The 14621-nt window shown below is 49.0% G+C and overlaps 2 protein-coding genes across 2 annotated transcripts in view; both read right to left on the bottom strand.

Moving 5' to 3' along the window:
• LOC105534488 (putative protein FAM90A5P) overlaps nucleotides 1-2297 on the bottom strand; it is a 2940-nt gene extending 643 nt beyond the window's left edge. Inside the window, 4 exon segments of the mRNA XM_011973214.1 lie at nucleotides 7-263; nucleotides 920-1028; nucleotides 1488-1687; nucleotides 2175-2297. Of these exon segments, the coding sequence (XP_011828604.1) occupies nucleotides 7-263; nucleotides 920-1028; nucleotides 1488-1687; nucleotides 2175-2297 (689 nt within the window).
• Nucleotides 2298-5880: 3583 nt separating this feature from the next.
• LOC105534487 (putative protein FAM90A5P) overlaps nucleotides 5881-14621 on the bottom strand; it is a 12122-nt gene continuing 3381 nt past the window's right edge. Inside the window, 6 exon segments of the mRNA XM_011973213.1 lie at nucleotides 5881-6250; nucleotides 6252-6838; nucleotides 7493-7601; nucleotides 13252-13402; nucleotides 13496-13600; nucleotides 13802-13886. Coding sequence (XP_011828603.1) covers nucleotides 5881-6250; nucleotides 6252-6838; nucleotides 7493-7601; nucleotides 13252-13402; nucleotides 13496-13600; nucleotides 13802-13886 — 1407 coding nt within the window.

Below are 14621 nucleotides of genomic sequence, written 5' to 3'. Positions count from 1 at the left end.
CTGCTGTGTGTGGGCTTCACCACGACGAGAGGCTCCGGGCCCTGCTGCCTGACTCCAGGCTGAGGGATGTCGGCCACAGCCCTTGTCTGTCGTTCCTTTGGTCGGAGACTTGACTAGGAGCTCGGACTGGCTTTTCTGAGGGGAGACAGTGAAGCCAAGATGGATACCGTGTCAGACATTTTGGTAGCTGAGCCATCAGTGAGGGCAGGGTCCACACGTGGCCTCTTATTGATTGTGTGGAAGGGCATTGGCCTGGTTGCAGCCTGAAAGGAAGGAGATCTCACACGTTAGAAGTTCCTCAGCATGGAGCCAACATGGAAATCAACCACATCCGGAGACAAGGTGCACACAGCAGGAAATTCTTAATACGGTATGGACAGGCGGTCCTTGGAAGTAGGGACAGATCCTCAACGTGAGTGCTGATCGGTACAAGACCCATGAAAGATGCACTGTCGTGCTGTGATCTAAGAATACCATTTTTCTAAAGACTGTGTCTTGGGCATTAACTGGATCAAAGCTCCTCCACTCAGCCTTCCGTGAAGTGGGACGGACTAATGCCCTTCTGAAGGCATGTTGGTGGCTGAAGGGTTCCCAGGACGTCTTTTCTGAAAACATGCATGTTCCTGGGGTTAGCCTCCTCCATGTTTGGGGCCTCTGAGGGACTAATTTCCTCAGGCCGCTAGGAAGATGTTGTTGGCATGCTTGCCATCATTGCGCAGAAAGAAAGCAACAGGAAATATGGCATCTTCAGATGCCTTCACCTGCAATCAAATGGACCTGGAAGGATCGTGGAGTCCCTGACCCCAAGAAGGCGGGGAAGCGGGATTCCCCGATCCCCTCACACACACGGGAACTTGAAAGGAAATCAACCAGGGTGACCTAGAGGAGAAAAAGACCAGGGGCCCAGGGTGACGCCCACCCTCAGATAATCACAAGATTCCATGGATTCTTTTCGATTTGGCAGCGGCTTCTCCGGAGGTTTCTCGGAAAAGATCTGGAGGAGAGCCTTACTCTGCGGGTCTTGTTGCCTGCAGAAGAGAAAAAGTTCAGGCCCTGCTCCCTGGTTCTCCCCAGGAGACAGGGAGAACCCTGTCTGGGGCCCAGTCCCGTTCTGCGCTTTGTGATACATAAATGATACTTTTGTGCCCTTTCCGCCTCTGCACCTTCCCTCATGTGCCAACCTTCCCATCCTCCCAGTGGCCCTCAAGGCTTTCCAAGTAAGGACTCTCATTTGGATTCCGTTGCTTTTTCCCCTGTCATGGGGAACCTGAATGAAGCGCCCCCGCCTCTCCCCCGTCCCTGTATCTCCCAGAGCCAAAGGAGCTCCTGGGTGGGGAACCCGGGAGGACACGGAGCTCTGGTCTCTTTCTCTGCATCGTTCCTTCCCTGACTCAGAGACGGAAAGGCACACGGTGTGTGGGTGCAGAGACACCGTGTCCTTAGGTGGCAGTACCCTGAGGGTGGTGAAAACCCCTCCCACTGCTCACCTTGGTCTCTCTTCCTTCTCTCCCTTTTCCTTGTTCAAGGGCCCCGGGTTCCCTTGAACCTGGGGCTTCCACGGTTTCAGGTTTTCCTTCCCTTCCTTTTTCCCAAAGGTCTGAGGAACCAGGGCTCCGTTCCAGCACTTCATGGGGCACATGGTACTTCTGGCCGTGTGGCCAAAGGCCCCGCAGTTTTTGCACTTGACCTGTGGGTGGAAAGGAAGTGATGTCAGTGAATGAGCTGAAGCCACAGGCAACGATCCAATGTCAACATTGAGACGGATTGTGAATTCAGAACTGAATGAGGATTCCAAAGAGGGGACACCGGCATGAGGGCCCTTAAGTGGTGGGAGGGTTCGGTTACGATGTTCCCTCCCGAAGCCCATGTGACGGAGGCACTCTCAAAGGAAGGACTCAGGGTTCTAGTGGTGATGATCGTGAACCCGATGTCAACAACACAGCCCAACCTGGCTACACAGGATTCTGAGTGGAAAGGGAGGTTGCTCCCAAGAGTCTCTCAAGGGACCTATCGGGCGAGGGAGGAGGTCCCAAGCCAGGCCCACCTTGGATGGGAAAAGCAACCCCGATGGCGGTGGCAGAACTCTTTGGAATCCAACCCAGTATCTGAGGACCGTGTGACACCCGCCCCCTCCTCCCCCCTCGATACCCAAAAGATTCCAGGGCTAGACGTACCTTGGGATCATCTTCATCGGGTGGGGGAGCCCTTGGCCCAACTGGGGCCCTCTGCTGCTTCTGGAGGGTCTGGGCTCTCACGAGTCTGTTTGTCCCACTTTTGGGGTCACGACGTGCCATCATCTTTGTGTGTCCTGGGCGTTTTATGGCCGCCTTTTTCAGGGGTTGATGGTTGGGTCACCTGAATCACACACAAACACACACAAAGCAGTGGTTAAAGACATTGGATATTCACACACCCACGAGAAACCCTCAGCTAATTCCTTGACGCTGTGGTCCTGAGGAGACTTCACCACCCGTCGGTCAAATCTGTGGATCACAATGTGGTGTGTGTATCCTCAGATATTGTATGTTCCTCTGCCGTGACTACCTGGTCCAAGAGTAAACCTCGCCTGCCACATGGCCCATGGCCTAGGTATGTAGAGTTGAGATTTCAACCCCAAGCAAACAACTGATTCTGGAGACTGGACTTAGGTCTATCACCATTCACTCCAGTAGAAGACACAGTGATTCTCTCTCCTCTGAGGGACAAAATAATCGAAGCTACAGGGCATGGCCTATGTCGCCCCTTGGCAGGTCTGCTTGAAGTCAGGGATAAGGGATGCTTCCTATCAGAACTTGAATTGCTACTCTTGCCGTTTCACTAGGCAACTTTCAAACACAAATTCATCTAGAGAAGTTATCTCCCTCTCTAGCACACTAGCAGGTGATGATCTTTCCTGCTCTGTCTTTTTGGCTTTAGCTCCAGCCCCTCTTTATTTATTTTTCTGGTATTTTACACATGCCATACGAATTCATCTAAACAAAAGCTGAACAAGTGGCATATGAATTTCTTACATGGCTAAAGGGCAAACGACCCCTTTTCCAGAGTTCTTTTTCCATTTACCCCCCCATTCAGCATGCTGGAGTAAATTTCTTTTTGCATTTCCATCTGGCTCTTATCCCAGCCACGGAGATGGAAATGTGTTCTCGCTTTCTGTTCCAAGAATTACCGGTAAGGAGAACACATCGTACCCCATCAGCGAGCCCCAGTGTGATCTGTTTCTTTCGGTCTCCTTTGTCTCTTTCCCCCCGACCCCTCAGGGATTACATGAAATGAATAGTCGTTCAGGGAAACTAACCTTAAATTACAGGTCTACTTTCTTTCCTCGGCTGGCACTCAGATGGACAGGTGCGCCGGCGCTCAGATGGGCAGGTGCTGGAGCAGCCCTGCTGGAAGCGATGCAGCCTTCAGGAAGCCGGAGGTAGGGGCGGAGAGGGACCTGTGCTTTCCAGGCTGCCTTTTATACTGCCTCTGCATCCCTAACGTGAAACCGACCCTAACCTAATCAACTTAATCCAATTACATGACCTGGAGAGGTCTATTTGCCCAGCCCACTCTAAGATGATATTCACTATGGACAGACATTCTAAAACCTGTGTGTACAGCTGCAAGCTTTGAAGAATAGATGTTTCCCGTCAGGTATGTAGCACTGGCACATGTACCCCTGTCTTATTTTACATCTTTTTTTTTTTTTTTTTCAAATAAGGTGCTAAAATAGACATAATGTAATTGGACCATATTTAGTCTATTTCAAGGTAGGCCTCAGTGCCATCAAGGCGGTTCACCTTGACATGCAATCTCGGCCGTTATCCATCTTCAGAGCCTCTCCTTCTTCCCCACAGTAAGTGCGTCAGCAGAAAACCCTGACCACACCCTCACGGGTTTTCTCCTCCAGGAGGCCCTTGGAAACCACCGTGACTTGGACTGCACTGGGAAACCCAGATGAAGAAAGTCAACACCGCTTTGTCCTTCGGTTCCTGGCTCCTTTTTCAGCTCGTCCTGCGGTTCCAGGCATTATGCCTGAAGAGTCTCCAGGACACCGGTGGGGCTCTATTTCCTTGGGTCCCGTTGCCATTTCTCTGGATTTGCGAAGATCCAGCGGACTTTCTGCGGAACTCTCTTGTCGGGGAACTTGGGTGCCTCGTCCCCTCATTCTGCCCTTCATCATCTGCACCTGCACGAGTTAGGGTCCATGTTCCTTGCGCGGGAAGAGACAGGCAGGAGTTGGAATGCTGAACTAGCACATTGGGGGCATTTTCTCACGTGGTCCAAGTGACCCGGTAGTCTTCTAGATCTTTTGAACCAATTGCGTCCCACTTGACACTACACCCGACTCTCAGTTGCTGAATCTTGTGGGCCCTCCGGCGATCTCCCGTTGGATGAGTTGCACCTGCTGAAACTCGATTTCCCCTGGATTTGCGCTTCATTAATTATTCATGATTCAGGTGGGAACATCTGCTTACATCCCCCTGCGGCTGTTCTCTGAGCTTTCTGGTCACATCGTTTCCTGCCACGCTCTTTGGTTCATTTTGGTCATGCTCCTTCTGCTGTCAGAGGAGCAGAGAGTTGATCTTGTTGACTCTGGATACTGATACGTTCTAGGTGATCTGGATAATCAAGGTAACGACCCTCAACGGCGGCGGAAAGGGAGCAGCCATTTGGCATTGCTCAGAAAATCCCACTCAGTTCCGAGGCCTCCTAGATGTGGAATCCTGGTCGGAGTTGTTCCCAGGTCAGAGAACGGAGATAGCCTGTGCATGGTGGGATATCTTTACCTAGAGCTTTCAGTGAGTCTTGACCTCAGCTACTCTTAGGATCAGGAGAAGCAGCATGGAAAGGCCCGGTGCTCAGGCATCCGGAAAGGAGACGGGATGAATATTCTACCTCTGAAGTACGTCCCAAATCTGGGAGTTTACTTCAGCTTTACTGGGTTCTACTTGGCGAATGAAAGTGTGCCTCGTTCATACGCACATCCGGAAACCACTTCATGGGGACCGTCACAGTTTGAACTCCATGCGTGGCATGGCGGTGAGCCAAATGGGGACTCGTGGTGCAAGCAAAACTCCCCACGTGTTAGCGTGCGTGAGATTCACTTGGCGGAATATGACTAGGTGCGTGTTGGTAGAGTGGGGCTGAGGTTCTCTTGAGTCTGTGGATGTTTAAGAAGTCAAAGGTCCTGCCAAGTCCTGCGGTCCCCTCAATCAACTCTGTTTCAGAGACATAATGACTTGAATTGCTAACAAGTCAAGAAATTTTCAAGCCCTTGGAAAATCAGTTCCACACAAACATGAAATGAAAGTGAAAAGAGAGCACGTCATCTTTTTGAGAACTTTATTCACTTCGAAACCAATTAAACACACCTATTTCCAATGGCATTCCACAGCCCAATTTTCCAGGCTGAGGAAACACCCCCAAGAACGCTTTGCGCAGAAGGCTTCACAGTGTCCAAAACACTACTGTCAGGGCGGGGCAGAGCTGAAGGCCTGCATCTCTCAGGGTTGCCTAACTGTTCCCTGATTCAGTCATCTAGAGAGCAAACACACAGTAATTCCCCAGTTTTCTACTGACATCACAGCGGAAGTCTGACTCCTGCACGTCGCCGTCACCCAGTTTCTGAGGCAACGAATCACTGGCACAGAAGCTTCTCGTGGCGGATTTCCGGAGAGCCCTGCAAACTACAAAGTCCCTCACCAGAATTCAATGAGGCAGAGTCTCTGCATGTGATCCCCGCCTGGCCTGGGCTCCCACATCCACAGAAGAACCAGAGCTGGGGAGCTTGGGAGTCACCACACACAGTCTGCTCTCTGCTCCATGCTCCTCAGTCCCACGGTCTTCTCCAAGCCACGGGAGCTGGAAGCCATGGAGCCCCTGCCACTTGCAGTCTCACTCCAGGTCACAATCGCTGTCCCCTGCAGAGAAGGAAACGTGAAGGTCCTCATAGAGGACACTCAGGGGGACAGGAACACAGGGAGCCTCAGACTTCTCTGAGACGTGAGGGCTGTGAGTGAGGAAGGCTCCCGGCTTCTCAGGAGAAGGGAAACAAGGAGCTGTCAGGAGGCTGGAGCTCCACCATCCGTTTTCCAGTCTCCGGAAGAGCATTCTGAGAGGCTGGGCCCCATCGTGGCTGGCCGCTGGGTGATGGGACATGGTGCAGGCCTGGGCAGTAGACAGTCAAGGTCTGTTGTGCGGAGGCTGCCGGTCGCTGCTGGGCACCTGTGCGGATGTCCTCCTGCTCATCTGGGGCGACGGACTTGAGTTCTATGGCAGCTGGCGGAGGTTGGAGAGTCTCCGGGGCCCCCAGCTCACCTCCCTGGATGGCATTTTTGGGCATCTGGAAGGGACCCATTCTCGGTTTCTTGGGGAAGTTCAGGCAAGCCTGAGTCAGAGCCTGGGCAGGTCTCTTGGCTCCTGGCCTGAAACTGAGATTGGAGCCGAGGCCCAAGCTGTGTGTGTCGGCTGGTGGGCAGGGCTGTGAGGTCACCGCAGGACGTTTGTCTTGTGCTTGGGGGCTGATGACCCGGATCAGGCCGTGGGGCTTGGTGGCAGCCTGGGGAACTTCTCAACGGCCACCCTGAGGGCTGCTGTGTGTGGGCTTCACCACGACGAGAGGCTCGGGGCCCTGCTGCCTGACTCCAGGCTGAGGGATGTCGGCCACAGTCCCTGTCTGTCGTTCCTTTGGTCGGAGGCTTGACGAGGAGCTCGGACTGGCTTTTCTGAGGGGAGACAGTGAAGCCAAGATGGATACCGTGTCAGACATTTTGGTAGCTGAGCCATCAGTGAGGGCAGGGTTCACACGTGGCCTCTTATTGATTGTGTGGAAGGGCATTGGCCTGGTTGCAGCCTGAAAGGAAGGAGATCTCACACGTTAGAAGTTCCTCAGCATGGAGCCAACATGGAAATCAACCACATCCGGAGACAAGGTGCACACAGCAGGAAATTCTTAATACGGTATGGACAGGCGGTCCTTGGAAGTAGGGACAGATCCTCAACGTGAGTGCTGATCGGTACAAGACCCATGAAAGATGCACTGTCGTGCTGTGATCTAAGAATACCATTTTTCTAAAGACTGTGTCTTGGGCATTAACTGGATCAAAGCTCCTCCACTCAGCCTTCCGTGAAGTGGGACGGACTAATGCCCTTCTGAAGGCATGTTGGTGGCTGAAGGGTTCCCAGGACGTCTTTTCTGAAAACATGCATGTTCCTGGGGTTAGCCTCCTCCATGTTTGGGGCCTCTGAGGGACTAATTTCCTCAGGCCGCTAGGAAGATGTTGTTGGCATGCTTGCCATCATTGCGCAGAAAGAAAGCAACAGGAAATATGGCATCTTCGGATGCCTTCACCTGGAATCAAATGGACCTGGAAGGATCGTGGAGTCCCTGACCCCAAGAAGGCGGGGAAGAGGGGTTCCCCGATCCCCTCACACAACAGGAACCTGAAAGTAAATCAACCAGATTGACCTAGCGGAGCAAAGACCAGGGGCCCAGGGTGACGCCCACCCTCAGATAAATCCAAGATTCCATGGATTCTTTTCGATTTGGCAACGGCTTCTCCGGAGGTTTCCCAGAAAAGGTCTGGACGAGAGCCTTCCTCTGCGGGTCTTGTTGCCTACAGAAGAGAAAAAGTTCAGGCCATGCACCCAGTTTTCCCCAGGAGACAGGAAGAATCCAGTCTCTGGCCCAGTCCTGTTCTGTGTTTTGTGGTAAATAAATGGAACTCTTGTGCCCTTTCCACCTCTGCACCTTCCCTCATGTGCCAATCTTCCCATCCTCCCAGTGGCCTTCTAGGCTTCCCAAGTAAGGACCAGCATTTGGATTCCATCGCTATTCCCCCTGTCATGGGGAACCTGCACGAAGCTTCCTCACCTGACATCGTCCTCCCCCAGCTTGATATCAGGAAGAAGTCTGTTGTTTATTATTATTATTAAATATAATATAAATTAATAGTAATCATTGATAGTAATAATCACAATAAAGATAATAAAAATTAATACTGGTTAAAAATGTTAATGATTAGTGTTAATAATAGCAATATCACTATTAGTAATTAAATAATCATATCAGCAATTAATGTTACTTAAGTCAATAGTAAGTGATGTTGGTTATAAAATAATGATTAATATTATGACTAGCATTGCTAAATGACATGAATATTAATAATTAATTTTAAGCATGCATAAAAATATATTTAAAATAATTATCCATAATTAATAATGGTATCCTATTAATTATTAGTGTCATCGATAATTGTTAAAATCAGTCATTGATGTGTAATAATTAATCATATTATTATTCCTAATTCTGCAGTGTGTGTACAGCTACCTGTGATGTCGTTCCTAATATCCAGGGAGGGAGAGCATGGTTTTAGTTTTAAAATCACAATAAGTGTACACTCATCCTGTGACACAGATCCTAATATCCAGTGTAGTAGAGTATGACATGACTCCCAATATAGCAATTAATAGGTAGCTACCCAGTGATATAGTTTCTAAAATTCACGGAAGGTGCATATGATATTAATCCCAATATCGCAGGGAGGGTAGAGCTCTTCTGTGTTATGATTCCTAATATCCGGAGGGGGAGAGGATGATAATAATTCCAGTGTCGCAGGCTGTGTTCACCGGCCCTGTGACATTGTTATTAATGTCTTGGAAGGGAGAGGATATTACTCCCAACATGGCAGGGGGTGTACATCCACCCTGTGATATTCTTCTTTATATTCCAAGGCCGAGAGGTTGATATTACTCCTAGTATCGCAGGCACTGTACACTCCCATGTTTTTAATCCCTGTGATATTGGGAGTAGTATCATCCTCTCCCGGGTGGAAATTAGGAACAGTATCTCCGGGGGCGTGTACACCCCCTGTGATATTGAATGTAATATCATCCTCTTCCCTCCTGGATCATGGGAACAACATCACTGGGGGGTGTACACTTTCTGTGATATTGGGAGTAACATCATCTTCTGTGCCTTGGATTATTAAGGACAATATCACGCGGGGACATGTGTACATCTTCTACAATATTGGGAATAATATTATCCTCTCTCCCCCTGCATATTAGGAAAGATATCATAGAGTGGGTGTTCACCTCCTGCGATATGGGGATGAATGCCATCTTCTCCCCTTCCAGATATCAGGAAGAGTATCACACGGGGGTGTACAGTGTCTGTGATACTGGGAGTAATATCAATCTCTCGGCCTTGGAATATTAAGAAGAATATCACAGGGTGGATGTACACCCCCTGCCATATTGGAAGTAATATCAGCCTCTCCTCTCCATGGATATTAGAAACAATATCCCAGGCTGTGTGTACGCCTCCTGCTCTATGGGGAGTCATATCATCCTCTCCCTTCCAGGATATTAATAACAATATCACAGGGCGGGTGAAGACAGCCTGCGATACTGGAATTATTATCATCCTCTCCCCCTCTGGATACTAGGAAACATATCACAGAAGAGCTGTACCCTCCCTGCGATATTGGGAGTAATATCATATGCTTCTTCTGTGAATATTAAGAGCAATATCACCGGGTGGCTTTCCATTTGTTGCTATGTTGCAAGTCATGTCATATTCTACCACCTAGATATTAGCATCAGTGGCACAGGGTGAGTGCACACCTACTGCGATATTAAAACTAAAATCATGCTCTCCGTCCCTGGATATTAGGAACAACATCCCAGGTAGGTGTACAGCCCCTGTGGTATTAGGAGTAATAATATGATTAATTATTAAACATCTATGTCGATTTCAATAATTATCAATGGCACTATTAATTAATAGGATACCATTATTAATTATGGATACCCATTTTAAATATATGATTATGCACGCTTGAAAATAACTAGTAATATTAATGTCATTTAACAATATTATTAGTTTTTAATATTAATTATTATTTTATTACCAACATTGCTTAGTATTGATTTAAGTAACATTAATTGCTAATACCATTATTTTATTGTTAATAATGATATTATGATTAATTGTTATACTAATCATTAACATTTTTTACCAGTATTAATTTATACTATCTTTATTGTGATTATTAATATCGATGATTGCTATTAATTTTTACTATATGTATTAATATTAGTAATTAATAGACTTATTCCTGATATCCAGCTGAGAGAGAATGATATTACTCCCAATATCGAAGAAAGTGAATACCCCTCTATGGTGTTATTCCTAATAGCCAAGGGGTAGAGGATGACATTATTGAAACTATCACAGTGGGTGTCCATCCCTTCGGTCATCTTGTTCCTTATATCCTGAGTGGGAGAGGATGATATGACTCCCAATATCGCAAGAAGTGTACAACCGCCTGTAATATAGTTCCTAACATCTAGGTGGGGAGAGGATGATATTGCTGCCCATATCACACGAGTTGTAAAACCCCTTCAATATTTTGCCTACGATCCTGAGGGGAGAGGATGATATTACTCCCAATATCGAAGAATGCGTACACCCCCCTGTGACACTATGCCCAATATCCACTTTGGGAGACAATGACATTACGCCCAATATCCCAGGGGATGTACACCCACCTTGGGATTTTGTTCCTTATATCAAGAGGGGGAGAAGATGCTATTACTCCCAATAACGCAGGGGTTGGGGCTCTACACCCCTCCTGTGTTATTGTTCTTAATATCCTAGGGAAGAGAGGATGATGCTACACCCAATATCGCAGGGGGTGTACACCCACCCAGTGATGTTGTTCTTAATGTGCTCCACCTCCCACCACCAGGGATATCATTCCTAATATCCAGGGGAAGAGACAATAACATTATGCCCAATATCGCAGGGGAGTGTACACACCCTCTGTGATGTTGTTCCTAGTATCCAAAGGTAGACAGGATGATGTTACTGGCCATATCGCAGGGGGTGTACATCCTTTTGTGATATTGTTTTTGACATTCAGTGAGGGAGAGGATAACATTAATCCCAATATCGCAGAAGGCGTACAGACCCCTGTGATGTGGTTCCTAATGTACAGGGGAAAGAGAAGAATATTGCTCTCAATATTGCAGGGGGTGTAACCACCCTGCCTCCCATATATTGTTCCTAATATGCAGCGAAGTGGAGGCTGAGAGTACTACCAATATCCCAGAAGGTGCACACACACCTGTGATATAGTTCCTAATATCTAGCGGGAAAGAGGCTGATTTTACTTTCGATATCGCAGTGGGTGTACACCGCCCGCAATCCCGGGGTATCGTTCCTAATATCCACGCGGGAAGAAGATGATATGGCTGACAATATCGAAGGTGGTGGACACCTTCTCTGATATGGTTCCTGATATCCAGGGGGTGAGTGGATGATATTACTCCCAATAAAGTAGGAACCGTACAGTCACCCTGGGATTTTGTCCTTAATAACCACAGGGGAGAGGTGATATTACTACCAATATTGCAAGGGGCGTCCATCCTCCTGTGATATTGTTTCTCATATCCAGGAAAGGAGAAGATGGTATTAGTACCAATATTGAAGGGATGGACAGCCCCCATGGGATATTGTTCTAAAGATACATGTGGAAAGAGGATGAGATTCCATCCAATATAACGAGGGATGTACACCCCACCTGTGATATGAGTCATAAAACCTAGAAGAAGAGAATGAAATTGCTTCCAAAAACACACGGGTTGTACACCCACCCTGTGATATTGTTCCTGTCATCTAAAGGAAGAGATGATGATACTACTCCCAGTACCGGAGAAGGTACACACACCCCTGTGATATTGTTCCTCATAACTTGTGGGGGAGAGCATGATATTACTTCCAGTATGACAGTGGCTTGACACCCAGTCTGTGATATTGCTCCTAATTTCCAGTAGGTAAAGTATGATGTTCCTGCCAAGAGAGTAGTGGCTGTACAGCCACCCTGTGATATTCCTTCGAATATTCAGGGAAACACAGGATGACATTATCCCAAATCTCCCAAAAAGTGTACACCCATTGTGTGATATGGTTGCTAATATCCGGAGGTGCAGAGGATGGTATTCGTTCTCCTGTCGCAGGCTGTTTACGCACAACCTGTGAAATTGTTCCTAATATCCTGAACAAAAGAAACTGCTAGTAATGGACACACATTGCAGGGGGAAGTAATTGGCTATTACGATCCACATCGCAGGGGGTGAGGCACTCCCCATGATATGGGGAGTAATAGCAACCCCCTCTCCCCCCTGGCTATTACGATCCACATCGCAGGGCAGTTCAGGACACCAGCCCTGCCCCAACCTTGACCGAGACAGTGGGTGTCATGGGACGACCTCAGGGTGGGTGGCGGCTCAGCTTGAAGATATCCCTGCTGCCAAAGACCAACTGTTCCTGCTAGTTTGAATCTGGCCACAGGGTCTCTGTTGGTGAGACAGATGACCATGAGGCAGATACCCTGAAATCTAGCACGACAGAGCTCAACGTCCCCATGAGAGACACCATAGCACACAGACTTTGCAGACATACTAGCGAAGGCCACAGCAGGCCCTGAGTGAGGAACAAGCTGACCAAGATCCTGGGGTTCTGCCACGCAGCCCTTAAACCAGGGACTGGAAACCTTTTCCCTAAAGAGCCAGGAGTCAGTATTTTCAGCTTTGCCAACTGATCTTTGTCTCAAGGATGCAACTCTGCCATGGCTACACCACAGCAGCCTTCTGCAGGTGGCCTGTGAAGAGATGGGCATGACTGTACCCCCATAAAACTTTACTTATGGACATGGAAACTTCTCAGTGTCATGAAGTGTCATTTTTTTATTTGTTCAACCATTTGGAAATGTAAAATCCATTCTTGATTCATGAGCCACAAGAGTAGGCGGGGACAGGCCGCCCCTTGAAAACCTCTGGAATGAGCTTAGAGAAGGAAATGACAGGCTGGGTCAGCGCAGCCTCCTCACAGCAGATTCGCTGCAGGAGGGTCTTTCGTAGCAACCACTTCTCATCCTTCATCTTGGCTTCAAGCGCAGTTCAGGTGGAGAAAGAGAGAACAGAACCGGCGTCAGCAACAAGAAGGAAGGAGATGCAGGGTCAAGCAGCCGTGTGGATCGATCACACTTAACATTCACACCAAACGCAGCACAGGCAGGACCAGCCCGGGGGGTGGGGGCACGAAGTGGAGGCTCTCTGGAGTGGGGGGCCTCTCGGTGGGCAAGATTCTCTACCAAAAACTCCAATAGAAGATCTACACAGCAGTAGTTACAGAAAACACACACTAAGAAAAAGGCCAAAATAAAAATAGGACACAAAGTTTGGCCAACCGGGTCTCACAAGCCAGTAGGTAAGAAAGCCCAGGAGGGCCCACCAGAGGAGCTGGGGGTGGGTTCCTGCCTGCAGGGGGCCTTGGACACCCCATTCCCACAGATGAGGACCCAAGCTTTGGGGAGGAAGCTGTCAGAGTCACCCAGTGAGCTGTTCAGAGCTGGAGCCAAAGAGCAGGTGAGGAGCCCTGGCCACATCCCCGTGTGCACTGAGAAGCTGGGGTGGGGTCATACCCCCAGGGGCCAATGCAAACAGTGGACCGCGGGCCCTCCTTCTGCCTCGAGGATGCTCAGCTCCCAAGGGACCACCAAGGCCTGGAACCCAGGGACGCACGACCTGACCATCATGCCCAGGCCTCCTGGACCAGGTAATGTCCAGTACAGGCAGGCAGTCTGGACTTGGGGCCAGGACAGGGGTGGATGGTCCTGCTAGGCAGGCCTCCTTCTCCCTACCAGCTGGGCTGGTTGCACTGTAGTTTCGGTTCTGGCAACATATTTTTGCCCACTTTGGCCACACCAGTCCCCGGCTTCCTGGCTAGGCCCAGTGCTGTCCAACCTACCTACACAGGCCCCACATACCGAGTGCCCACTAGGCTGTGTCAGCCAGGAGGACCCATGCTCATCCCCTGAAGTTTCCGTGGGAGCCTGCATCCCACAGGGACCCAGAGCTCAGGGCCAACCTCCATGGGGTCTTGGTTGTGGTGGCAGTTGTGGGGGGTAGTTGACCTCCAGCCCTCCCATCCTGGCCACTGTATTTTGCGGGGATCGTTCAGTCCTGGGAGCTTCCTGGGGACCCCAGAAGGAAGAGAACAGGGTGGTCATGGTAGCCTCAGCCCCAGGCTCTGGGCCCAAGTGCAACAGAAGGTAGAGAACAGGGTGGTCATGGCAGCCTCAACCCCAGGCTCTGGGCCAGATGTTGATAACGACCAATTGAGAGCAACCACTGAATTCGGTCCTCTTACAGATACACGAGAAGTTGGCGAAGAACTGAATGTCGACCATTCTATGGTCATCCAGCATTTGAAGCCAATTGGAAAGCTGAAAAATCTTGATAAGTGGGTGCCCCATGAGCTGACCAAATATTTTAAAAAGCATCCTTTTGAAGTGTCATCTTCTCTTATTCTATGAAACAACATTGAACCATTTCTTGATCAGATTGTGACATGCCACGAAAAGTGGATTTCGTACAATAGCCAGCTCACTGGTTGGACAGAGAAGAAGCTCCAAACCACTTCCCAAAGTCAAACTTGTACCAAAAAAAGGTCATGATCACTGTTCAGTGGTCAGCTGCCGGTCTTCTGATCCACTACAGTTTTTGAATCCTGGTGAAATCATTACATCTGAGAAGTATGCCAAGTTAATCGATGAGACGCATGGAAA

Source organism: Mandrillus leucophaeus, unplaced genomic scaffold (assembly GCF_000951045.1).
Source record: "Mandrillus leucophaeus isolate KB7577 unplaced genomic scaffold, Mleu.le_1.0 Scaffold1357, whole genome shotgun sequence".
NCBI lineage: Eukaryota > Metazoa > Chordata > Mammalia > Primates > Cercopithecidae > Mandrillus > Mandrillus leucophaeus.
This window is presented reverse-complemented; position numbering and strand designations above follow the sequence as displayed.